We start from the raw sequence: 27,157 nt of genomic DNA on the forward strand, positions 1-27,157 counted from the left end.
GTGCGGGCGTTGTCCCGGCAACCAGGGGGCGGGGCTGGGCGTGGCACCGCCCCGCGCTCCGCTGCCAGGGGCATGAGGGAGGAATGGTTGCTTCACGCCCCGGGGGAAGAGACGGGAAGCTCGGCTCTGGGTTGCGGACCCCGGCGTCTCCGCGTGGGGCGCACCGTCCGAGCCGCCCCTCCCGGTGTGCGGCGCCCCGCACCGCCCCGCCTCGCCTGGGAGAAGCCGCCGGGACGCGCCGGGCTGGAGTGGGCGGTTATAGGCTTTGAGCTAGGCCGTTTCCGGGAGGCGGAGCTCAGACCCCATTTCCTTTCTCCACGTCCAGGTCAGGTGGCGTTTGCTGTGGCGGCTAGGCCCGCGTGCGCTGGAGACCTCCGCGCTGGCCCCCGCGAGCCTCCTGCCCTGGCCCGGCGCTGCGGCTCTGCCGCGGCGGCAGCATGGGTGGCCCCCGGGGCGCGGGCTGGGTGGCGGCGGGCCTGCTGCTCGGCGCGGGCGCCTGCTACTGCATTTACAGGCTGACCCGGGGTCGGCGGCGGGGCGACCGCGAGCTCGGGATACGCTCTTCGAAGTCCGCAGGTGGGACCGCGGGGTTTCCGGCAGGTGGGCGGGGACTGGGCAGGGGGGCTCCCCAGGCTGGGGTGGTGGCTTGCGTGTGCTCCGGGTAAAATGAGGAGCCGAGCTAGAGGGAGAGGCAGTACTTCTGTGAGTGCAGGGTGCTGCGCCGCCCCCGCCGCCCCTTTGCTGACTATACTGGTATGAAAACTTGCCCTGGCTTTCCTGCCTGAGCTCCGCGTCACAGCGGAGGATTAGATTTCTTAAAAACCTGTTGATGGCCTCTCATTTTAAAGCTTGTTCCGGGCCTTTGTGTAACTAAAGGGATTCTCCCGATTGTGGAAGGGCTGTTGAGGGGCCCAGAGCCATAGGTCAATCTCTGCTTGCAGGTGCCCTGGAAGAAGGGACGTCAGAGGGTCAGTTGTGCAGGCGCTCGGCCCGGCCTCAGAGGGGAGGTACCTGGGAGTCACAGTGGTCCAAGACCTCGCAGCCTGGTGTGTGTTTTGGAAATGGGAACAGTTGTCTGCGCGAGACACACCCTCCCAGCGGACAAATGCGTGATTCGGTTTCTGTCCAAAAGTTGATCGGTACATTAAAACCCTCCGAAGGCATGTTTCACATCATGGAAGCTGTTAGGGAAATAATTTAAAATATCATATCTGCCATCCAAGAAACTCCTGCCCACAATTGTAGAAGAGAGCTAAACAGCTTCATTGTTGAATAAGCACAAACTAAATTGCCTCACACATCACGGGCAATTTGCTAATGGGATAGCAGGAAGAATTCTAATTCTTTTAAATGTAGCTGGACAGATAGAACCGATTTCATATTACATACGTGTTCTCAAGATAAAAAATAATTTGTCCTTAAGTAAGAGGACTTGACAGTACCATTTGCTACATGTAGTTTATCCTAAATTTACTGGTAATTGGGGTGGTTGTTATCTAATTGCCTTTATCCAGAGGAAAAATAAAAATATCTTTATGATGTGGAACCAGGTGCCCAGGCTAAAAACTCACAGAGTTGGGGAGATTGGGGCTCTATCTTCCTGGAAGAGTAGGTTTCAAAGAGTACGCTTTCAAACAGTAGGCTCCAAAGCTTTTAAGAAAGTCTTTCTTGGGCTGTAAAACTGGCCAAATGCTTAATTTCACTTTTAAAAAGATTTACATTTGTATAAAAGAAGGAGAAAAAGGAGTTTTGTTTTGTTTTCAGACAGGGACTCTCTCTGTCACCCAGGCTGGGTGCAGTGGCGCAATCACAGCTGCAGCCTCCACTTCCCTGGGCTCCTCCCACCTCACCCTACTAAGTATGTAGGACTACAGGTGCACACCGACGACACCTGGCTAATTTTTCTATTTTTTTAGGAGACTAGTTTTCACCATGTTGCCCAGGCTGATTTGAACTTGGCTTAAGCGGTGCTCCTGCCTCAGCATCCCGAAGTGCTGGAATTACAGGATTGAGCCTCCTCACCTGGCCAATAAAGGATTTTTAATTACAAGTTTGCACGAGGGAATGCTTTAAGAAAAAGGGAGTGGAAGGGGAAGGTCTCTTTCACTTTTGCCACTAGGTATAATTCAGCTTTTTTTTTTTTAAAGATTTGTATTTACGCTTACTGTATTCGTCCATTTTCTGTTGCTTATAATAGAATATCTGAAACTGGGTAATTTATTAGGAAAGAAATTTATTTCTTAGAGTTATGGAAGCTGAGAAGTCCAAGATTGAGGGGCCGTAGCTGGTAAGGGCTTTCTTGTTGTGGCATAGGGCATCCCAAGGCCAGAGGGGCAAGTGTGTTAACATGCTGACTCAGGTCTCTTGTTCTTATAAAGCCACCAGTCCTGCTCATTAATCCATGAATGGATTAATTCATGAGGACAGACCCCTCATGATCCAGTCACCTCTTAAAGGCGTTACCTCTCAATATTGCCACATTGGGAATTAAGTTTTGACATGAGTTTCGCAGGAGACATTCAAATCATAGCATTTACAAAGCCTAATTTGTTGTCTTTGCCCATGTCAGAGATATTTTTGTATAAGTACATTGGGAAGGTGTCCTGGACTCAGATATCTTCTCAGTTATACTGACTCAATCTGATGAATGTGGACAGTCTTTTAAACTTAAACTTACCAGTTCCCATAATCATCATTATCTTAGGTAAGGCAGCTTAAAAAATAATTTGCTCACAGTCCCTTCTTCCTGAAGCTACTCCTTTATCATTGAAGAAGACTTGAGAAATGCTCATTTCATCATCAATATGGTTTGGCTTTGTGTCCCCACCCAAATCTCATCTTTTTTTTTTTTTCTTTTTTGAGACGGAGTCGCACTCTGTCTCCCAGGCTGGAGTGCAGTGGCATGATCTCAGCTCACTGCAACCGCAGCCTCATGGGTTCAAGCGATTCTCTTGCCTCGGCCTCCGGAGTAGCTGAGATGACAGGTACACACCATGTGCCTGGAGAATTTTTTTTGTATTTTTAGTAGAGACAGGGTTTCACCATGTTGGCCAGGTGATGTGCCTGCCTTAGCCTCCCAAAGTGCTGGAATTACAGGCATCAGCCACTGTGCCCGGCCCAAATCTTATCTTGAATTGTAATCCCATAATCCCTACATGGTGGGAGGGACCCGGTGGAAGGTAATTGAATCACGGGGGCAGTTCCCCTCCCCCCCATGCTCTTCTCGTGATAGTTCTCAGGAGATCTGATGGTTTTATAAGGGGCTTCCCCCTTTGCTCTGCACTCTTTCTCTTTCCTGCTGCCTATGAAGAAGGAAGTGTTTGCTTCCCCTTCCACCATGATTGTAAGTTTCCTGAGGCCTCCCCAGCCATGCGGAACTGTGAATCAATTAAACCTCTTTCCTTTATAAATTACCCAGTCTCAGGCAGTTCTTCATAGCAGCATGAGAATGGACTAATACAGTCATCATCACGCTTAGATTTCAGAAGATGATCTTTTCTTTGTTTTTTGTTTGTTTTGTTTTTGTTTTTTTTTTTTTGAGACGGAGTCTTGCTCTATCACCCAGGCTGGAGTGCAGTGGCGATCTTTTCTTTGTTTTAAACTCACACCTCTAATCCCTTTGGGAGGCTGAGGTGGAAGAATCGCTTGAGCCCAGAGTTCAAAACCAGCCTGGGCAACATAGTAAAACCCCATCTCTACAAAAAATAGAAAAATTAGCCAGGCATGGTAGTGTGCACTTGTAGTCCCAGCTACTCAGGAGGCTGTTTTGGGAGAATCCCTTGAGCCCAGGAGGTCAAGGCTGCAGTAAGCTGTGATTGTGCCGTTGCTCTCCAGCCTGGGCAAAAGAGCAAGACTCTGTCTTAAAAAATAAAAAAAATAATAAAAATAATTTTTGTACTAACGTGGTTTGAGAGCATTGAAAAAGACGGAAACAGTCCCAATTCATCCAACAATCTAACGTCATAAACTGACAAGGATGGTAAGAAAAACTATAAATCTGTCTCAACTATGAATAAAGATATAAAAATCTTAAAATATTAGCAAGTCAAATCTATCGGGATTAAAGTAATAACATACCAAGGCCAAATGGACATGGAAGGAGGAGTCATACTAGAAAAAGGAAAAGCCACATGATGACCTCATAATAAAAAGGCATTAAAATATTATTTCTTTCCATAGCTGAAGACTCGGGGAAAAAAAAGAAAAAAATTTTTATCATTTCTGATAAAAACTTGCAGCAAGTAAGGAATAAATAGAAGGAAATGTTCTTAAGTTGATGAAGTACATCCATCAAAACCCAAAAGCAAATATCGTATTTAATAGACACAGTAGTTAGTAGCATCCTTATCAAACTCAAGAACAAGAGAAGGGTGTCTGCTATCACAGCTACTATTCAACGTTCTTCTGGAGTCATAGCTTGATAAGAAAACAACATGCATAAATATTGGAGGCAGAATTATAATCGTAGGTGGCATAATGATTTACTTGGAAAAATCCAAGAGAATTAACTAACTACTAGAAGCAATGAGTTTAATAAAATATCTTGAGTACAAGTAAATATACCCAATTCAATAACTTCTTGTATACATGCAGTAACAATTCAAAATTTTAATTGAAAATATTTTATTTGACAGAATGAGACCGTGTTTCAAAAAATATATATCATTCATGATAGCTATAAAAACTTTAAAAATTAGGAATTCACTTTAAAAACTAAGAGTTCCTGTAGTGAGAAGATAATTTTACTGAAGGGCCTAAGACTACATAAACAGGTATATTGTGTTCCCAGTTGGAAAGATTCTGAACCATGACAGTTATCTTGAAATTTGTCTTGCTACGTTATAATGTGGTAGTCACTTTTCATTCCCTTTGAGAATTGTAATTTCTCCTTGATTTACTGGAGGAGACCACAAACCACCGAGCCTAAGATTCTTTCACAATCTTGTTGGCACAGAGCTAGATGGAAAGTAGAACACATGTTTGACTCCTCACCTGTGTAATAGCAGTCCAAAAACTCACCGGTGGAAGAGCTGAGTATTTGATGATTGCCCTCCTGTAAAAGTTTTAGAGTTTTAAGTTTTACATTTCTTTACTACAAAGTTATACATGGTTTTTGTTTTGTTTTGTTGTTTTGAGATGGAGTCTTGCTCTGTTGCCCAGGCTGGAGTGCAGTGGTGCGATCTCAGCTCACTGCAACCTCTGCCTCCCAGGTTCAAGTGATGCTCCTACCTCGGCCACCTGAGTAGCTGGGACTACAGGCATGTGTGCCACCACTGCTGGCTAATTTTTGTACTTTTAGTAGAGACGGGGTTTCACCATCTTGGCCAGCCTGGTCTCGAACTCTTGACCTCAGCTTATCTGCCTGCCTTGGCCTCCCAAAGTGGTGGGATTACAGGTGTGAGCCACTGTGCCGGGCCGATAAATGGTTTTTATTAGAAATTCAAAGAGAATATATAGAATTAAAGTATAGGCTCATTATTTGATTTTATTTTTTATTTATTTATTTATTTTTTGGGGATGGAGTCTTGCTCTGTTGCCCAGGCTGGAGTGCAGTGGTGGGATCTCGGCTCACTGCAACCTCTGCCGCCCAGGTTCAAGCAATTCTTCTACCTCAGCCTCCCGAGTAGCTGAGATTACAGGCATGTGCCACCATGCCTGGCTAATTTTTGTATTTTTAGTAGAGACAGGGTTTCGGCATCTTGACCAAGCTGGTCTTGCACTCCTAACCTCGTGATCCGCCCATCTCAGCCTCCCAGAGTGCTGGGATTACGGGTGTGAGCCACCGCATTCAGCTAGGCTCATTATTTTAATATACTAGGAGGAATAATGGTTGAGAGGAAAGAGTAATGTAGGAGTAAAAAGATCTGGATTCTAAAGCCACTTTTGCTATTAATCAGCTATGTGTCCCATTAATGAAAATAATATACTAGTCACTTTAAATATTCTAGGTACAAAAGTGCTTTGATGTAGGCACTATTAACTCCCACTTAGCAGATGAGTAAACTGAGGCTGAGAGAGCCTAAGTCTCTTACCTGGTAAGTAGCTTATTTGGGAATTTGAACTAGACAACCTGACCCCATAGCCTTGGCTTAGTTTTAACTACCACATTGTGCCTCTTCCCACCAAGTGAGAATTCTGTGATACAACACCGTGAAATTTTATCGTTAGTGATTTAATCCCTAGAAAAATTGTAAATGGCTATTTATAAAGAATTTATACATCTATAAGCTTTCTCTTTTTTAAAAACAAAAACAAAAACAAGGTTTCATTACTGTCACGCGAGCTGGAGTGCAGTGGTGCAATCTCGGCTTACTGCAACCTCCACCTCCCAGGCTCAAGCAATTTTCCCGCCTCGGCCTCCCGAGTACCTGGGATTACAAGGCATCCTCCACCACGCCCGGCTAATTTTTTTCTGTTTTTAGTAGAGATGGGGTTTCACCATGTTGGCCAGGCTGGTCTCAGACTCCTCAGTTCAAGTGATCTGCCCGCCTCAGCCTCCCAAAGTGCTGGGTTCACAGGCGTGAGCCACTGCACCCAGTCTATAAGCTTTTTAAAAATGACTTCATGAGATAACATATAACAAAGTGGTATGATTTTGAAATATCTCAAATATGGATGAGTTAAATTTATCACATTTCTGCCATGCATGTGCACGTGTATGTATGCATGTGTATATGAAATCATACAACTTCAGGGCTGTGTAGGAAACTCTGGAGCCAGTTACAGTATTAAGCCAACCCTTTTATTTGCAGATGAGAAAACTGAGACCCCCAAAAATAGTTAAGTGACTTACTTGTAACTTTGATTTTTCATTTCTGTGGTTTCTGCTACTAGCTACCCCTGTGACTTTAGGCAGATCCTTGAACAGTCCTGGCTTCAGTTTCTTCCTGTGTAAAACAAGAGGTTTGGATGAACCCCAAATTCTTTCCGTTCTAAAAAGCTGTGTTTTTATCATTCTTTCCTTTATCTTTTCAAGTATTCTTTGGGTGAAACCCTATTTTATAAGGTGTTAATGAGGCCAACAGTGTATTCAAAAGTAAAAGGTCTTGATTAAGACTTGGTAGTGAGAATATTCTAGCTTTGTAGCTGTGACATTTTCTTAACATTTCTTATTTGGCTTCCTCAGGGCATCACATATATCACGTACCACATATTGTTTCCCATGTATAATCTATACTTGTCCCTTTATTTATTTTTGTGTGTGTGTGTGATTCTTCTTTGAGCAATATACTTAGTTATTTTAGTTACAGAAATAATACCTGTTTATTGCAAAAAAAAAAAAAGTACTGTTGAGTACAGGGTAGAAAATAAAAGTCCTTCATAATCCCACTACCCAAAAATAATCACCTTTAACAATTTTATTTACTTATTATTTTTTTAATAGAGACAGGGTCTCATTATGTTGTGCAGACTGGTCTCGAACCACTGGCCTGAAGTGATTCTCCTGCCTCCCAAAGTGCTGGGACTACAGAGATGAGCTGCTATGCCCAGCCTAACAATTTTGTGTGTTTTAAGAAAAAACACAGATTTGAGATCATGTAACACCTATTGTTGTGTAACCTCCTCCTCACCTACCCTTTCCCCTCCCCCCACCACCCCAGTAAGAGTGTTATAAAATGGCTTCTGTTCTTCCTGTGGTGATTTCTGTAAAGAGGATTTTTTTTAAGGTAAAGCCATAAGTTTAAACATCATTGAGCAGATCCAGCATTTGGCTATCCTAGCTCTTCCTCAAAATGTCAGCTTTTCTTTTGTCATCACCACCAGCAGGACTATTATTCTAGGATCCTAGTCATCAAGCCTTGTATAAATCAAACAAAAATGCCACACTAGCAACAAGATTGGTTTACTCTCATAGCTTTCCTTCTATCTGATGTGCTCAGAAAAGATCTGCTTAATGCAAATCATATTTCCTAATTAATCTCTTTATAGGTAAGTGTTCATTGGATGGGTGTACCTGGTTTTTAAAAGGAGAAACAAAATGTTATCAGCATTTGAGGTATATAGTATTTGCATGGAGTGTCTTACTAACAGCCATATGCCGAGTGACCATTGACTAATTTCTTGGTATCTATAAGCCTACACTTCCCAGCTGTAATTTGAGAGTACTATAAGTATCTTCTTCCTAAGGATGTAAAGTGCTTAATACTGTGCCTGCCATACAAGTATGTATTCGATATTGTTTTAAAAATTTTAAAAAAACAGGCTGGGCACAGTGGCTCATACTGTTATCCCACCACTTTGGGAGGCCAAGGCAGGAGGACTGCTTGAGGTTAGAAGTTTGAGACCAGCCTGGGCAACACAGTGAGACCCCCATCTGTACAAAAAATGTTTAAAATTAGCCGGGTGTGGTGCATGTGCTAGGACCACAGGTCCTACCTACTTGGGAGGCTGAGGCGGGAAGATCACTTGAGCCCAGGAGATCAAGGTTGTAGTGAGCCATGACTGTGCCACCGCACACCAGCCTGGGTGACAGAGTGAGAGCCTGTCTCAAAAATAACCTCGTATTGATTTTAGCTTAACTTCAAATAACTTTCTTCTTATGCAGAAGACTTAACTGATGGTTCATATGATGATGTTCTAAATGCTGAACAACTTCAGAAACTCCTTTACCTGCTGGAGTCAACTGAGGATCCTGTAATTATTGAAAGAGCTTTGATTACTTTGGGTAACAATGCAGCCTTTTCAGTTAACCAAGTAAGTACCTCAACTCAGCAAGCAAGCTCTTTCCATTCTTACACACTAGCAGTAATTGTGACCCTGAATAAATTACTTAACCTCTCAGACCCTCAATTTCCTCATCTGTGCAATGTGGCTACTTATACTTAAAACATAATGTTTGTTTACTTCTGAAAAACACAGCCTAATAGTGATATGATTATTAATGTGATTATAGATCCCTATGAAGTTGGTCACTGGCATCACATTCGTAAGTATATCTAATCAACGTTTACCATTTCATGGCCTTTTAAATTATTTAAAATTCAGCAGTGCTTCAGTAAAACAATGAATGCATCTAACATTTAAGTACATACTTTAAATTGTATATCAGTCTTATGAATATGATTCTGATGCTGATGGTCCCTGGACCACACTCTGATAACCACTAATCAATGTAAATGGCTCCTGCAAATGGAGACTTAACACTAAGACTAAAGAGCTTAATTTGAACATGTGCTTCTTCCTACTCTTCCTCACAACCCTCCAGCATGAAAAAATAGTTAAAACAAAATTTCGTAATTGTTTTCAGCCAATGCCCTTTGTTAACATTGTCATAAGTACAAAATTATTTTGAATTTATAGTTTTTTTTAGCCCAGCTTTCTCCAGAATGGCAAGGTTTACTGTAAAGCTCTATAAATGTATAGGGAGATAGAGAATCTTTGTGCATTACGTACTCTTTCAGTTATAAATGACAGAATTCACTTTATTTTAAGCCTAAAAGGGAAAATACTGAGCTCAGCTAACTTGGACAGCGAAGAATAGCATTGATTTCTGGCACAACTGAGTCCAGTTCAAGGTTGCAGAGTTCCCAGAGTTCTCTCTTTCTCTACCTTTTGGCTTTGCTTATGGCCGCTCAATTTTATGTATCGGTCTTTATCTTTCTGGCCACAAAGTGGTTTTCTTCACCAGGGTTGAAAGAAAGCCACTAGCCTCTCTAAGCCTTCATCTCTGTAGCTCATTATCCAAAAGGTACAGTTCTTCTTCTAGGATCCAGTGTTAACCCTTTGGATCAATCTCCGGGGCAATTTCTGGATCAGTCGAGGGACCATGGCCCATGTTTATTGAGGCCTGGTTCACATGAGCATCCTGCAGCTAAGTAGCAGGGATGGCTGTGAATACAAGTGAATAACAATCCCAGCAGGGACTGTGTGGGACAGAGGAGATGCCACATCTGCCCCTGTGGAAAGAGAGCCACTAGACAAGCAAAAACAGTAGCTAGTGATTAATGTGTTAGCCTGCCTTTAAAGGAGTATTTCTGATGGCATAATTTTGTATTCCTCTAAAATAAGTTGTAGTCAGAGTAGGCCAGTACCCACTGGAGAAGAAGTACTTTCTTGAGCAGTGGGGGTCAGTGCCCTCACCATCAATTATAGTACCTTAATCTGCTTTAACAATACAGTTAAAAAAAAAAAAACTTTTCTAGTAACTGCAAGTCCTTCGAAAGAACTTGAAATTGTAAAGGGAAAGTTTATTTCTCTTTTAATGCTAAGATCACCCTTAACGGTAAAATGGAGTATTGAGCTATTTCTAAGAAGTAGATTTTGGCAGTCTTTTTCTTTTTCCCTGCTAGAATAGCATGTCTTCACTTGACAAGAATAATTTTTAGCATATTTTTCTTACGAGAATTAAAGCAATTTAATTCTTTCAGTGTTTGAGCCAAAAGCACATGGTAACATAGTATTGCAACTAACTGTAAGACATCCCAGATTATTTTCCCTCTGAATATATGGGTACCATTTCTCTTCTTTTTTTTTTTTTTTCTTTTTTTTGTGGCAGAGTCTCACTCTGTTGCACGGGCTGGAGTGCAGTGGTGCAGTCTCAGCTCACTGTAACCTCCTCCCAGGTTCAAGCGATTCTCCTGCCTTAACCTCCCCAGTAGCTGGGATTACAGGCACCGGCGGCCACGCCTGGCTAATTTTTGTATTTTTAGTAGAGATGGGGTTTCACCATGTTGGCCAGGCTGGTCTCCACCTCCTCACCTCAAGTGTTCCACTCATCTTGGCCTCCCAAAGTGCTGGGATTACAGGTGTGAGCCACTGCGCCTGGCCCTGGGTACCATTTTTCAAACTGTGTGGAACCTGATTCTGCAAGATATCAGTGCGTTCCCACCACTTCCACTGCTGAAAAAATGACCCTTTTTTTGTGTTTAGTTCATAGACATACTATCGTCAACACACCCCTCTTCAAGATTCCCAATGCACATGGACATATTAAAGAAACATGCTTACTCTTGTTATACTCAGATTTTCCTAAACTTAGATAACCATGGGAAACCACCCCCCCTTATTTTTATGGAACATCTCTTAACATTTTGAGGGATTAGTGTTTCAAATAATACATGTTAGCAAAACACTACTTTAGTATTCTAAATCCAAAACACTAACTTTAGTATTCTAAATTATAACACTTTTCCAGTTTTGCCTATAATGGAGAAGTCATATAACTCATCTCAAAGAAAAATAATTTTATTTGTAAGTTGCTTCAAGATCGTTATAGTATCTCTATAAATTTTTATTGTATTTCTCAACATTGTAGTTTAAATAATTATATATCTTAATAATCTTATTTTCAATGGATTTTCTTTACCTATAAAAGTATAGGTAGTGAGATTTTTTTAAAATATGAATTAAATATTTGTATATGGGAAAGATATTTCCAAAAAGCCGTTGATTTTTAATTGTATTTGTGGATGCAAAGAATTCAGTGAACGGAGATGCATACTGAAGTCCCAGTCCTGCTTTTTTTTCCCCCCCCGTAGGCTATTATTCGTGAATTGGGTGGTATTCCAATTGTTGCGAACAAAATCAACCATTCCAACCAGAGTATTAAAGAGAAAGCTTTAAATGCACTAAATAACCTGAGTGTGAATGTTGAAAATCAAATCAAGATAAAGGTAAGTTGACTGAAAATCACAAATGTATAAGGTTTTCTATAAATAAAAAATAACAAAAAGATGAGTAATGAAACTTTAGTAGACTATCCTTTGTAATTTTACAGCCAAGGATTACCTTTAGAGGAATGGAGAATAAGACAGAAGAGGGAGGGACCTGAACTGGTAGCCAATAAGAGGTACAATAAGACTTTTGTTTCAGTAAAATAATGCTTGTTTATTCTACAGGTTATCCTCTACATCAGGGACAGGCACTGGTGACAGTAATAGCCTTAAGGCTATAGGCACCAACCAAATAGTGAATATAGTTGGCTGAAAGTTGGGACAAGAGTTTGCGCTAGAACTAGAACTAGTATTACAAGAGATTCATTCAGGGAGCATATCCGATGCTACATATTCATAAATATGGTTGTTAATGCATACAGTTTGGCTAGTTTTGCCTTTGAAATTCAGTGTACTGTATGAGTGTATTGCAAAATGTTAAGTCACTGTATGCTTTAGCTCTTTCAATGGATGAGGCAAATGTGCAAATAGATTAAACTGACTTTTACAGAATAACTGTTCCTTTATCTTGTTGTATGGGGAGAAATCCTCCATTTTAGGATGCACATAAAATGCTAACCTACGTTACTGACGTTGCTTTAATGCTTTTTCAAAAATGTTATTTATGAGGCAGTTAACCTGTAAAAAAAAATAGTTAACTTGGTAAATGCCAACAGTTAAAACACTTCAGCCATGGCATATATAGCCAGAACCCAGTGATACCCCTTGGTTATAGAAAAGAGCAGTGTTTTATGTTTATTATTGAAACAGGACTCCCATGTTCAAACCAGAAATTGTCATTCAACAGAACAAATCAGGTCAAGACAATCACGAAACAAGAGACAGGAGGATGTGCTCATATGAAGAAAAAAACAACAAATAACCAAACTTTATTTCCTTGAATATAATGTTGATGGCAAGATTTGTAAGAGGTAATCTCTGTATTTAGTTTAGATAAAGACTTCCAGCCCAAAACACTGTTAAGCAGTAACTGTGAGGAGCTATGCAGAAGTGATGAGAGGCAAGTACTATATAGACTAGAAAATTTAATTTTCTACAGAATTACAGATTACTATGCTGTGAAGCAAAAGCAGACCATTCTTAATGTGTCAAATTGGTGAGCTTATTAATTTCATTAAAAATATATGACCCCCATCACACAAACAGGTAACTCTAAATCTACTTTGAAAATCTGATCAGTCAAGAAGTATTACCAGTTTGGAGGCTATGTACCAAGTGTCATACCAAAGATAAGGCTGCTGTCCTCACAGAATATATGGGGTCATTGACAATCAATTAGAATATCCAATGAAGTGGATATTCTAATATTTGGAGAAATATTGGAAAACTAGCAAAGTGCCCTGGAAATTATGTGTTCTTGCCCTTCCACAAGACGTACAGATCCAGATGAGATTAGTTTGGAATAGGGGTCTTTTTTTAGTCCAGAAAATCTTTAGAGTCCAGTACAGTTACGGCTAATCAGAGACTAAAGAACCTTTATGAAAGTAAGTAGGATTGGAAGTCCTTGGAAATTGAGAACGCTTATTTTGAATTAGCATGTTTTAATCAAAGGTATAGAATTAATCAAGTATCAGTTAAGAATTTCTGGAATGCACTCCAATGCCAAAAGACCACTAGCATGCTATTTTATACTATGAAGATTTCCTGATTTGAAATAGAAGGTAAAAAAAAATATTGCCAGCCATAAAATAAATTTTACTCTACTTGCTTAGTTCTCCAAAGAAAAATCTTACTTTTTTCACATAAGAAACTCACTGGATCAAATGAATGTTAATTAAACAAAAGATTGTGTAAGTAAAACTGGGCAAAAGACAACCTCTGAAATCCATGAAAGAATTAATCATCAAAAGAGAAGAATCATTTTTACAGTAGCCCCATTGCCGTGAGAGATATTTTCATGAGCCTGGGCGACCTCTCCAACATATAGTGAGAACCTATTACAGGTTTCAGCCAAACAATTTCCATTCCAGCTTGACAGGCTGCTGCAAATTGCTGAGATTCCTCCTTGGTTGAGGAAAATAGAGTAACGACAATTTTACTAGACTCTTTTGCCATAGTGTCCCATGGGTTTATTTCAATGGTACCACTGTTGCCAACACCTATTACTCATCTTCCATATGACAAACAATTCGCATCTTTACTAAGATTTATATTAGCTATTATTTCAATAATCACATCAATTCCTTTCTTACCACACATTTCTGAATTTTATCAACATAGGTAACTTCTTTGTAATTAAACACTTTGTGGGCTCCATTTTGCAAAAGTCTTTTTGTCCCTCTCAGTACCAACTGTGCCCAAAACCTTTAAGACATAAACTCTAGCAATTTGGCATGTTGCTACTGCAGCTCCTCCACTAGCCCCATGAACCAGAACACTCTCCAGCTTTCATACAGACACTGTGAATCAGAGCTCGATATGCAGTAAGATATGGGATACCAATGGCAGCATTTTGTTTAAAGTCCAGTTTTTCAGGCAGTTTGTAAACAGCATAATCTGCTCCCAGAGATTGTGCCGGTAGTGAAAACTCACTTTTCTTGAAAGTAGATGCATTCCCTCCAACAGCTTCCATTACCCCAGTTACATCTGAGCATAGAATAAGGTGGTTTTCTATTATAAATACCAGAGTAAATGTATGTCTCCATGGGGTTGACACCCCACGCATGAACCTTGATTACAACTAATGGTCTTTTGGAACTGGTACTGCAACAGCTGACTGAGTTTCAGGACTTCTGGTCTACCAAATTCAAACACTCTAACAGCTCTCATCAGCTTTTGTTCAGTTGCCATGGTCATCTAGATAAAAGCTCTAGAGTGGGAATCAAAATCTGCAAGGGCTCCTTCATATTCCACTGAAGGAGGCTGGCCAGGCTGCTTCTAACTTTTGCAGCCAACAAGACTTTTGGAGTTGGGGTTCAGTTTAATCTAAGGGTGCTAAAGGAACCAGGCCAGGGTCAGATAATGTCAGCAGAAAAATGCAATATTAGGAAATTATGTTATTTCAATTCAATATTTATCAAACCTCCTGCTTTGTGGTGCAGGGTATACAAATGAGCATGATGCAACTCTTGTTCTAAGAAAGGTGGAAGGAAGGATAAGGCAAGTCCTTAAATAATTGTAAGTCAAGGCAGAACATAATGAAGTCCTTTAAAGAAAAATGTAAGTAAAACATGATTGAGTACATAGAAAGGAGAGATTTCATCCAAAAGTTTCTGTAAGAGGTGGAGTCTGACCTGGCTTTTGAGAATGTTACCCTACAGGTAGAGTTGGAGAAGGAGAGAATTCCAAGAGAACAGAACAAGATGAGGTGGACACAGCTGCAGGAATAACTAAGCTGGTCCATTTGGTAATCTTGTTATTATCATTGAAATGGTAAAAAGATTCAGATATAATAGGGATGTAAACAGTCCACACATTTTAGGAAATGCTTTGAAAGACATCAGCATCTTACAGAAGTATATGATTTATAAAGAGCTAAATAAATGCCATGTTTTTAAAGGATGGATGTATAATTAAATTGTAACCAAAGAGAACCAGTTGACTTTCAAATGTAAATTAGGGCCAGGCGTGGTGGCTCACACGTGTAATTCCAACACTTGGGAGCCACGACAGAAGATTGCTGGAGACCAAGAGTTCAAGACCAGTCTGGGCAACATAGTGAGACCCCATTTCTTTATTTTTGTTTGTTTTTGTTTTGAGATGGAGTCTCACTCTTGTTGCCCATGCTGGAGTGCAGTGGTGCAACCTCAGCTCACTGCAACCCCTGCCTCCTGTGTTCAAGCAATTCTCCTGCCTCAGCATCCTGAGTAGCTGAGATTACAGGTGCCCACCACCACACTTGTAATTTTTTGTATTTTTAATAGATATGGGGTCTCACCGTGTTGACCAGTTTGGGTGAGACCCCATTTCTAAAAAAAAAAAAAAATTTTATTAGCTGGGCATAGTGGCATGCATCTGTAATCCCAGCTACTCAGGAGACTGAGACGGGGAATTTGAGGCTGCAGTGAGCTGTTATCACACCACTGCACTCCAGCCTAGGTGACAGAGTGAGACCCTGTCTCTAAAAATAAATGTAATTTAGATCTTGAAACCAGATTAAAAGTTTAATCTCTCATTGCTTTACTGCCATTTAGTTTCTATGGTAACATGGATACATTTGGGATTTTTTTTTAATTAATAATTGTTTATGGGACAATTGGTAACTTACCACTTCAAATTAGGAAAATTTTCTTAGCAGTTAGAACTTTTGGTGGAGTTCAGATTTGCTTAAGTGATTAGCAGTTATCTGTAAAACATCATTTTTGTAAGCTAGAAAGCTTATGGCCAGGCCAGACATGGTGGTGCACACCTGTAATCCCAGCACTTTGGGAGGCTGAGGCAGGCAGATCACTTGAGCTCAAGAGTTTGAGACCAGCCTGGGCAACATGGTGAAACCCTGTCTCTACAAAGAATACAAAAATTAGCTGGGCATGGTGGCACTGCAGCCTGTGCGGCAGTGAGACCTTGTTCCCCTGGAAAAAAAGAAAGCTCATGGCCAGACACAGAAAGTAGAGTTTCAGAAAAGTTTCCATCACACTGAGTTTAGTTGTGTCATGTATCATACAAGAGTACTACAGCATTGCATTACTTTTTACCAGTGATAGTTAACAATATTATGAAGGGGTGAATTATATATATACACATACACCTAGGTAAATAAGAACCTTAGGCCAAGTATAATTTTGTTCTGCTTACTTTTGATAGGATTAATTCTAGGGAAAGATTCTGTTTCACATTATCCTCCCATTCTTGTGAAATGATGTAGCTCTCTAGACCCTACTGCTAAGGTACTTATTACTATGATACAAAATGGCCTCACATCTTCTTCCCTGATCCCAGTGTGCGCAGACCGCAGACCAGTTGAAACAGAAAGGTGGACTAAGATGGGAGGCCTCCAACCAGGGAGAAGCCACTGGTGTTAACAGCATGATCTCTGGGCTTGGCTATTGCATCCCCACCTGCTGTCTGACATTGGGCAGGGTACCCAAGCTCTTTAAAGACTTAAAAGTCCTTGTTTGCAAGATAGCCGTAATAGTACAACACCCAACTCATTAGAGTTGTCTTCAGGATTAAGTGAGGAGTATTTGTAAAATGCTAAGCACTGTGCCTGGAATTACCAAAGGAAGCTTTTAAAAAGTCAACAACTTTTGAGGGCCAGATAGAAATGTCATATTTTGGCCGGGCACGGTGGCTCACGCCTGTAATCCCAGAACTTTGGGAGGCCAAGGCGGGCGGATCGCGAGGTCAGGAGATCGAGACCATCGTGGCTAACATGGTGAAACCCCGTCTCCACTAAAAATACAAAAAAATTAGCCGGGCGTGGTGGCGGGCGCCTGTAGTCCCAGCTACTCTGGAGGCTGAGGCAGGAGAATGGCGTGGACCCAGGAGGCGGAGCTTGCAGTAAGCTGAGATTGCGCCACTGAACTCCAGCCTGGGAGACAGCGAGACTCCGTCTCAAAAAAAAAAAAAAAAAGAAATGTCGTATTTTTTGAGGAGTCGGTTCCATCCTGAGCAGTAGCCGTACTCCACTGTGCAGAAAAGTGGCTGTTCAGTAGAAAAGTTTTGGAGATTCTAAGATGCTCATTTTCCCCCCCCGCCTTCAGATATACATCAGTCAAGTATGTGAGGATGTCTTCTCTGGTCCTCTGAACTCTGCTGTGCAGCTGGCCGGACTGAGATTGTTGACAAACATGACTGTTACCAATGACCACCAGCACATGCTTCACAGTTACATTACAGACCTGTTCCAGGTGTTACTTACTGGAAATGGAAACACAAAGGTATGAAGAGCTATTGTGTCAAGCTTATTAACATTGAAATAGTATTTGCAGGCCACCTATCTTAAGTTGATGTGCCTCAAAGAGGAAGATTTATTAAAAACTCACATGGGCCCAAGAAAGTATATTATTTTTAGTCCCAAATATTCCATTGCAAAATTAACTTGTGAAAACCATCTGTTGTTTCACTTACCAACAGATTCCTGTTCATTTGGTTTTCTGAGAAGCTAGCTTCCCCCCACCAAATATAGGAACATTGTGATTAAAAGGAGTCTCAGTAATAGTAGTGGTTAGTTGAATATTTTGCTTACCTCAGGGTTAACAAATCATTTTTTTGATTCAGTTATATTTTTTTTTGTTTTTTTAAAATTTATTTTATTTTATTTTATTTTTTTTATTGATCATTCTTGGGTGTTTCTCACAGAGGGGGATTTGGCAGGGTCATAGGACAGTAGTGGAGGGAAGGTCAGCAGACAAACAAGTGAACAAAGGTCTCTGGTTTTCCTAGGCAGAGTGTTTGTGTCCCTGGGTACTTGAGATTAGGGAGTGGTGATGACTCTTAACGAGCATGCTGCCTTCAAGCATCTGTTTAACAAAGCACATCTTGCACCGCCCTTAATCCATTTAACCCTGAGTGGACACAGCACATGTTTCAGAGAGCACAGGGTTGGGGGTAAGGTCATAGATCAACAGGATCCCAAGGCAGAAGAATTTTTCTTAGTACAGAACAAAATGAAGTCTCCCATATCTACTTCTTTCTACACAGACACAGCAACCTTCCGATTTCTCAGTCTTTTCCCCACCTTGCCACCTTTTCTATTCCACAAAACCGCCATTGTCATCATGGCCCGTTCTCAATGAGCTGTTGGGTACACCTCCTAGACGGGGTGGTGGCCGGGCAGAGGGGCTCCTCACTTCCCAGTGGGGGCGGCCGAGCAGAGGCGCCCCTCACCTCCCAGACGGGGCGGCTGGCCGGGCAGGGGGCTGACCCCCCCACCTCCCTCCCAGACGGGGCGGCTGGCCAGGCGGGGGGCTGACCCCCCACCTCCCTCCCGGATGGGGCGGCTGGCCGGGCGGGGGGCTGACCCCCCCCCACCTCCCTCCCGGACGGGGCGGCTGGCCGGGCAGAGGGGCTCCTCACTTCCCAGTAGGGGCGGCCGGGCAGAGGTGCCCCTCACCTCCCGGACGGGGCAGCTGGCCGGGCGGGGGGCTGACCCCCCACCTCCCTCCCGGACGGGGCGGCTGGCCGGGCGGGGGGCTGACCCCCCACCTCCCTCCCGGACGGGGCGGCTGGCCGGGCGGGGGACTGACCCCCACCTCCCTCCCGGATGGGGTGGCTGGCCAGGCAGAGGGGCTCCTCACTTCCCAGTAGGGGCGGCCAGGCAGAGGCACCCCTCACCTTCCGGATGGGGCGGCTGGCCGGGCGGGGGGCTGACCCCCCCACCTCCCTCCCGGACGGGGCGGCTGGCCGGGCGGGGGTGCTGACTCCCCCCACCTCCCTCCCGGACGGGGCGGCTGGCCGGGCGGGGGGGCTGACTCTCCCCACCTCCCTCCCGGACGGGACGGCTGGCCGGGTGGGGGGCTGACCCCCCCACCTCCCTCCCGGATGGGGCGGCTGGCCGGGCAGAGGGGCTCCTCACTTCCCAGTAGGGGCGGCCGGGCAGAGGCGCCCCTCACCTCCCGGACGGGGCGGCTGGCCGGGCGGGGGGCTGACCCCCAACCTCCCTCCCGGACGGGGTGGCTGGCCGGGCAGAGGGGCTCCTCATTTCCCAGTAGGGGCAGCCGGGCAGAGGCGCCCCTCACCTCCCGGATGGGAAGGCTGGCCGGGTGGGGGGCTGACCCCCCCACCTCCCTCCCGGACGGGGCGGCTGGCCTGGCGGGGGCTGACCCCCACCTCCCTCCCAGACGGGGTGGCTGCCGGGCGGAGATGCTCCTCACTTCCCAGATGGGGTGGCAGCCGGGCGGAGGGGCTCCTCACTTCTCAGACGGGGCGAATGCCGGGCGGAGGGGCTCCTCACTTCTCAGACGGGGCGGCCGGGCAGAGACACTCTTCACCTCCCAGACGGGGTCGTGGCTGGGCCGAGGCGCTCCTCATTTCTCAGACGGGGCGGCTGGGCAGAGACACTCTTCACCTCCCAGACGGGGTCGCGGCCGGGCAGAGGCGCTCCCCACATCTCAGACGATGGGCGGCTGGGCAGAGACGCTCCTCACTTCCTAGATGGGATGGCGGCCGGGAAGAGGCACTCCTCACTTCCCAGGTGGGATGGCGGCCGGGCAGAGACGCTCCTCACTTTCCAGACTGGGCAGCCAGGCAGAGGGGCTCCTCACATCCCAGAAGATGGGCGGCCAGGCAGAGACACTCCTCACTTCCCAGACGGGGTGGCAGCCAGGCAGAGGCTGCAATCTCCGCACTTTGGGGGACCAAGGCAGGCAGCTGGGAGGTGGAGGTTGTAGCAAGCCGAGATCACGCCACTGCACTCCAGCCTGGGCGCCATTGAGCACTGAGTTAACGAGACTCCGTCTGCGATCCCGGCACCTTGGGAGGCCGAGGCTGGCGGATCACTCACGGTTAGGAGCTGGAGACCAGCCCGGCCAACACAGCGAAACCCCGTCTCCACCAAAAAAATTCGAAAACCAGTCAGGCGTGGTGGCGCGCGCCTGCAATCGCAGGCACCCGGCAGGCTGTGGCAGGAGAATCAGGCAGGGAGGTTGCAGTGAGCCGAGATGGCAGCAGCGCAGTCCAGCTTTGGCTCGGCATGAGAGGGAGACCGTGGAAAGGGGAGAGGGAGAGGGAGCCCGTGGAAAGGGGAGAGGGAGACGGAGACGGAGAGGGAGAGGGAGAGGGAGAGGCAGAGGCAGAGGCAGAGGCAGAGGCAGACCAGTTATTTGTTGAAAAATATTTCTAAAACATCTTTTAAGCTGTAGTAAATGAAGTGAATTGAATATATGAAAGATGTCTCAGTGCTTCACTCTGTCCAGTTAGGTTGATATAAGAGGCAACAGATACTGAGCTGAATTAAGTAGGACCTTAGGAGATGCCCTATAAAAAGTTTCTTAAGTAAATCTCTCATATTAGTGTGCATTCTTATCAATTGCCATTTTTCAAGAAAAAGTAGCATAAAAATAGATAGTAGGCTAATTAAAAGTTCTGATAAGTTGGGTTGATTGTTCATCAAGGCTTTTTACCATGTTAGTCTGTGTTCTCTGGAACAGTTGAGAGACAAATGCATAAGCATTTTAGAAAGACCAAATGTGAAACCATACTCCAAATATTCAACATCAGTGCAGTTATTTTTGAGTTTATCAAGATATGATTACAGGAGAGTCTTACTGTAGTCCTGCTTTTATGTTTCCAAGGTGTTTGTACATGGACTTTCCTCTTTTCCAATAGCCAAACTTGTTTGGATGTGATCCAAGATGTACCAAAAGGTATTGAAAATTAAATGTAAGAGTCATCTTCTAGCAATATTGCACCATTCCCAGGCAGTTTCCAACATGCATCAACATGTCTGTCTCCAGTGGAACAAGATAACTTCCAGCCCCTGAACCCCTGGGGAAACTCCTTCCCTCTTTACTGTATGTTGTTGCCACTGTAGGAGAAATCTCTCCTCTGCCTGACTCTGCAGCTGCTTTACCCAGAACCTCAGGAGGAACTCTGAGTCCAGAGCCAGGCTGAGTTCAGCCAGGCAAGTCTGGCCTTGGGGCTGTGTATATCTGTCTCAGACATCGTCTGTGTTTTCATGTATTTTTTGACTTTTTAAAAGATGACCCACACCACAATAGTATGTTCTATTTTTGTTTTGTTGTGTTGTGTTTTTCCATTACATTGCTTAGTACAGTATTTCTAGGATAGAAAATTTGCTTTCTTGGTCTGCCTTGGAACATACCTACCAATTACAACATTGATTTTCCATAAAAATTGAGTTTAAAGTTCCAACTTGCAAATGAACTTTTGGATAGTCATCCATTTGTTAGTGGGACAGTGTGTCTGATTTAGGTATTTTCTTAGTAAATAACCACTAAAATGAATGTTTAAATATCTTATTTTGCTTAAGTCAGGGATCTCACTGTACTGTAATAACCGTTTGGGTACACCACTGATTGATAACTTAATGCAGATAGTGGAGGATTAACATAAATAAACTGAGTGCTTGTTACATCCTCAGTGAAAACAAAACTAATGGTTTAAAATGTCCTAGTGTCACCACAAGATGGTGCATGTGACGAGGAAAAAAAACATGTCTTAATATGGTTTCAAACCAAAATCCATATATTTGTTTAATCTGTAGTTGTACTCTAACTGTATATATATATTTTTCTCATATTTAACTCCCTTCTACAAAGAATAGCAACATCAGATTTTAATACAGGATACCAAATAGCTATTGCTGTTGCTACTCCCTGGTTGTATACCTGCCCTCATTGACTATTAGTGGGTCTTAGATTTTGACTTCATCCAGGCTTATTTCGTAAGTTCAGGACCATCCTATTTCATACCTCCTGTTCCTGTTTTTCTAATTGAAACTTCATTGACATTGGAGCCAGGTGTTTTTTTCCTAACACTTATTCCTAGTGTTGCTGATAGCCAGTCAGGCCAGATGAGATCTGATAGTGACCTCCACGGAGTGCACTAAAGAAGGGTCAGAAGTCTCCTTTACTCTTTCACCCCCAGAGGCCTTAATTTATTAACAGCATCTCTTTGAAAAAGACAATCTCTGCATATTCAAGAAATGGTACCAGTGGACACCGCCGAGGGTTGGAAGGGGCCAAAAGCATGGTGGCTTTGGTTTTTACCTTGTTCTCTTTTGCATTACTTAAAATTTTTATCATGACCAAGTAGTAATTTTCTAAAAATAAAGAAATATTTGATAAAAACAGTAAAATTAAGCAAAGTATTATGTCATCCTCAAATAAATTAGTATCTACAACATGATCAAAGGAATTGTGAGTATACAGGATATATGCATAAAAGACCAAAAAGAAAATACTAAAACTTTTCTTTCTCTTTTTTGACACAGAATCTCACTCTGTTGCCCAGGCTAGATTGCAGTGGCATGATCTCTGCTCACTGCAGCCTTGAGCTCCCAGGCTCAAACAATCCTCCTACCTCAGCCTCCCTGGGACTTCAGTCACATGCCACCACGCCTGGCTGATTTTTGTATTTTTGGTAGAGACAGGGTTTTGCTGTGTTGCCCATGTTGCTCTTGAACTCCTGAGCTCAAGTGATCTGCCCACCTTGGCCTCCCAAAGTGCTGCGAATGCAGGCATGCGCCACCGCACCTGGCCAAAAATACCAAAACTTAATCGTGATCATTTCTGGTTATGTAAATATGGGTAAATTTTCTTTTTCTTTGTGGTTTTCTATTTTTTTGAAAGTGCTATGGTAAACATCTGTTGCCTTTGTAATAAAAAATTTTTCTAAAATAATATCCAGGTTCCTTTCCAGCTCTAGTGAAGAGCACATTTGTCCCATTTCCCTGAGTTAGTACCCCCCTCTATGCTCATTTTAGTTCCAGGTATCTTGTAGAAAGTATGGTTTCACATGGCCTTTGTTTTTAAAAGACTTGAAACCAACCCGAATGTCCAACAATGATAGACTGGATCAAGAAAATGTGGCACATATACACCATGGAATACTATGCAGCCATAAAAAATGATGAGTTCATGTCCTTTGTAGGGACATGGATGAAATTGGAAATCATCATTCTCAGTAAACTATCGCAAGAACAAAAAACCAAACACCGTATATTCTCACTCATAGGTGGGAATTGAACAATGAGAACACATGGACACAGGAAGGGGAACATCACACTCTGGGGACTGTTGTGGGGTGGGGGGAGGGGGGAGGGATAGCATTGGGAGATATACCTAATGCTAGATGACGAGTTAGTGGGTGCAGCGCACCAGCATGGCACAAGTATACATATGTAACTAACCTGCACATTGTGCACGTGTACCCTAAAACCTAAGAAGAATAATTAATAAATAAAAAAGAGGCATTCTATTTGAGTCTTGTTATTACTGACTTTTCAGTTATAAGTGATAAGAATGCTGATATTTTAGCTAGTCAGCCATTAGATAACATTTATTTGCTTATTATTTATATCATTGCTGGGCATGGTGGGTCATGCCTGTAATCCTAGTTACTTTGGGAGGCCAAAGTGAGAGGATTGCTTGAGGCCAGGAGTTCAAGACCAGCTTCAGCAATATAGTGAGACCCCCCATCTCAATCAATCAACCGATCTATCAGTTTTTATCACTGTGCTTATTTATATGATTGTAAAACACTTTCACATTAAAAGATAACCTCAAAAATTCATGGTAGCTTACCAAAAGGGGCCATATTGTTATTTATTTAGTCTTGGTAACCAAACAGTTCCAAAATTTTTACAGTTTAAGTAGAAATGAGCTGAGCTTTGAGAGATTTTGTTGTTGTTGTTTTAAAGATTATATTTCTTTATTTCTTTTTTGTGGGGGGTGAAGATGGGGTCTAAGGGTCTCACTATATTGCCCAGGCTGGAGTGCAGTGGCCGTTCACAGGCACAATCATAGCTTACTACATCCTTGAACTTGAACATCCTTGAGGTGGGAAGGCTCAAGAGATCCTCCCCCCTCAGCTTCCCAAGTACCTAGGACTACAGGCCGACACCATCATGCCTGGCCATACTTCACTTAACAGTAATCATAATGAAGATCGTGTATTTAACAGATGTTAAGCTTACCAACTGTTCAGATGTGCATGGGAGTTGGGGGTAGATTGTGAAGACATTTGCAATATTCTATCTCCCTGACATTATAATTGGGAAAAATTAGGTTTAAATAACAGTGTGATAGAAAACCTTTATCTCTGTGATAGGTTCTCTAAGAGTGGTACAAGACATTTGCAATATTCTCTCTATCTCCCTAACGGTGTAATTGGAAAAATGAGGTTTAAATAACACTGTTCTATGATAGGTTCTCTAAGAGTGATGCCAAGTGTTACAAGAGTTCAGAGTGAGACCTTTAAAGTAGAATGAACGGAGAAGGTTTCCTGGAGTAGAGAGAATTTGAGCCAGGCCTGGAAGCTTAGGCAGGACTTTAACAGGAAGACATGGTGAGAGAACAGCATGCCTGAGAGAGAAAATTCATGCTTGCCAGTCTGAGATAAGCCAGTATCATCTTCTTTCAGGTGCAAGTTTTGAAACTGCTTTTGAATTTGTCTGAAAATCCAGCCATGACAGAAGGACTTCTCCGTGCCCAAGTAAATAGCTTATATATTTATTTTGTAAATATATACATATATACATTTGAACAGACAGACAGATCTGGAAAGATTTAGCCTAAAATGTTAACAGGGATTCTCTCTGAGGAGCAGTATTAAAGGTGGTTTTTTAAATTCATTTTGTATGTATGAATTTCCTAAATTTTTTGCAGTGAGCCTCTCTTACCTTTGAAAAACATTTTTAAAAATTCACCCTAGCAACAATAAATTAGAACTTTTTTCTCTACCCAATTTTGGGTACAATTGTGCCATCCCATATTTTATACTTGAACTGTTTGTGTTTACATGTATCTTAGTATCCACTGAAACAGCAGTACTGAGTCCCCAGCATATGCTAGATGAGACACACCAGTGAGCACAGCGTGACATGGTAACATGTCCTCATGAAGCTTACAGTCTAGTGGAGAGATAAAAATATATAACAAGTGAACAAGGTAATTAAAAGCTGTGATAAGTGTTCTGAATGCTGGGATAGAATGGAGCTCCACTCCTGTAGAAGAGGAACCATCGTATTCATCTGCTCATCCCTATTCCCCACCCAGCTCTGCGCCCTGTGGTGTATGGGCACTAAATGTTTGATGAAATAATGAGTTCCCATGAAAACCGTATGATGATCTTAAAAAAGAAAATGGTTGTTTTTCCCAAATAACCACATTCTAAAATTCCAAGGAAATTGTATTTTTCCAGCTGAAACACTCCCTTTTTTCCATTAGTATTACAGCGTGGGGGTACATAAGGTTTTATACATCTAAGTTATGCAATTTTGGGTTTTCTATGACAATTTTTTTAATGTGAGATACATTTTAAATGTGAATTTAAAAATTTTAAAATGTGAGTTATTCAATGCAGTTTTAAAATGTTAAAATATACATGAAAAAGTTTTCATATATTATTAATATAAAATAATACTCATTGTTTCATATTTCAGGTGGATTCATCATTCCTTTCCCTTTATGACAGCCACGTAGCAAAGGAGATTCTTCTTCGAGTACTTACACTATTTCAGAATATAAAGAACTGCCTCAAAATAGAAGGCCATTTAGCTGTGCAGCCTACTTTCACTGAAGGTTCATTGTTTTTCCTGTTACATGGAGAAGAATGTGCCCAGAAAATAAGAGCTTTAGCTGATCACCATGATGCAGAGGTGAAGGAAAAGGTTGTAACAATAATACCCAAAATCTGATTGGTCATATTTTTCCAAAGAGTAATGCAGTCTGGATATAAACGTATTTTCTGTCTTCCTTATAAGGGGATTCTCCCAGCTGCTGAATTTAAACAGTAAATATCACATTTTGTCATTAACACAGCTATAACTTGCCGTGGTTCTCAGATTTATTTTGGACTATTTTGATGCCAAGTGAGTATAAGAGCTTGTACTGAAACCATTTATTTCTTTCTATTTTGCTATTTGCAAATGCTTGTTATCTTCCCTACATGAAGTGGCAGTAACCTTTTTCACATTTAAGCTACCCTTCTACCTTTTGAAGTGATTTGCAGTTACTCATCTGAGACAGCATCAGTATTTGACTAAATCATTGTTTCACAACTGAATAGTCTTGTTCTTTTAGTAGCAATGAAATCCTAAGCTCTTGAGGCCATTCACCTGCCAACCTGACCATACTGCTTTCAAAAGTCTTTTCTCATCAGTAGAATCTATTTTGGTCACTTCTAGTCAATGAAAAATGTAAACTTTTAGGAGAGAATGTTTCCTAGGACTCACCCACTCCATTCAATGTTACATATAAAATAGTGTGATCAATCACAATGTCCATCTTTAGACAGTTGGTTAAATAAATTATCTGGTCTTTGAAAAGACCGTGCTGGGCGCGGTGGCTCTTGCCTGTAATCCCAGCACTTTGGGAGTCTGAGGCGGGCAGATCACCTGAGATCGGGAGTTTGAGACCAAGCCTGACCAATATGGAGAGACCCTGTCTCTACTAAGAATACAAAATTTGGTATTACATGGTGGTGCATGCCTGTAATCCCAGCTACTTGGGAGGCTGAGGCAGGAGAATTGCTTGAACCCGGGAGGCAGAGGTTGCAGTGAGCTGAGATAGCGCCATTGCACTCCAGCCTGGGCAATAAGAGCAAAACTCTGTCTCAAAAAAAAAAAAAAAAAAATGATGGAGCTCCGAATGTGCTTAAGTGGAAAGATACCTATGAAATATGGTGGTTTTTTAAAACACAAAAATTATAGAATATGGGATCCTGTGTGTGTGTGTGTGTGTGTGTTTGAATGAAAAATGCTTATGTATTGACAGAACACTTCTAGAATGATACCCAAACTCCTGGAGTGGGAGTGGGGAATGCCTTCTACGTACACACTGTTCTACTGTTTGAATTTTTTACTATGAGCCCAAATTGTATAATCTTTTTTTAATAAAGGGGAGAAAAATCACTTACAAGGT

General features: G+C 42.6%; 1 protein-coding gene and 1 pseudogene across 6 annotated transcripts; one reads left to right on the forward strand and one right to left on the reverse strand.

Annotated features, from left to right (window-relative positions):
- The first annotated feature begins 31 nt into the window (after nucleotides 1–31).
- Nucleotides 32–27,147, forward strand: ARMC10 (armadillo repeat containing 10). Of its 6 annotated transcripts, none has more exons than XM_004045981.5 (7): nucleotides 32–576; nucleotides 942–1,046; nucleotides 8,546–8,694; nucleotides 11,478–11,612; nucleotides 17,315–17,491; nucleotides 24,657–24,728; nucleotides 25,678–27,147. In XM_004045981.5, exons 1-7 carry the CDS (start codon nucleotides 438–440, stop codon nucleotides 25,930–25,932), a joined length of 1,032 nt encoding a protein of 343 aa, XP_004046029.2. In that variant the 5' UTR covers nucleotides 32–437; the 3' UTR covers nucleotides 25,933–27,147. The 6 variants fall into 6 exon arrangements, with proteins under 6 accessions (XP_004046029.2, XP_004046028.2, XP_018886310.2 ...); XM_055392538.2 differs by having other exon boundaries at nucleotides 438–576; nucleotides 942–1,139; XM_004045980.5 differs by lacking the exon at nucleotides 942–1,046 and having other exon boundaries at nucleotides 37–576.
- LOC109027728 (quinone oxidoreductase-like) lies at nucleotides 13,844–14,476 on the reverse strand (annotated as a pseudogene).
- Nucleotides 27,148–27,157: the final 10 nt, after the last annotated feature.

The sequence above is a fragment of the Gorilla gorilla genome, chromosome 6 (genome assembly GCF_029281585.2).
Source record: "Gorilla gorilla gorilla isolate KB3781 chromosome 6, NHGRI_mGorGor1-v2.1_pri, whole genome shotgun sequence".
Classification (NCBI taxonomy): domain Eukaryota; kingdom Metazoa; phylum Chordata; class Mammalia; order Primates; family Hominidae; genus Gorilla; species Gorilla gorilla.

Coding starts and splice junctions, on each gene's coding strand:
- ARMC10 (XM_055392538.2), top strand. CDS start 438: ATGGGTGGCCCCCGGGGCGCGGGCTGGGTGGCGGCGGGCCTGCTGCTC. Junction 1,140..8,545: donor TTCTGTCCAAAAGTTGATCG/GTACATTAAAAC, acceptor CTTCTTATGCAG/AAGACTTAACTGATGGTTCA. Junction 17,492..24,656: donor CTGGAAATGGAAACACAAAG/GTATGAAGAGCT, acceptor ATCTTCTTTCAG/GTGCAAGTTTTGAAACTGCT.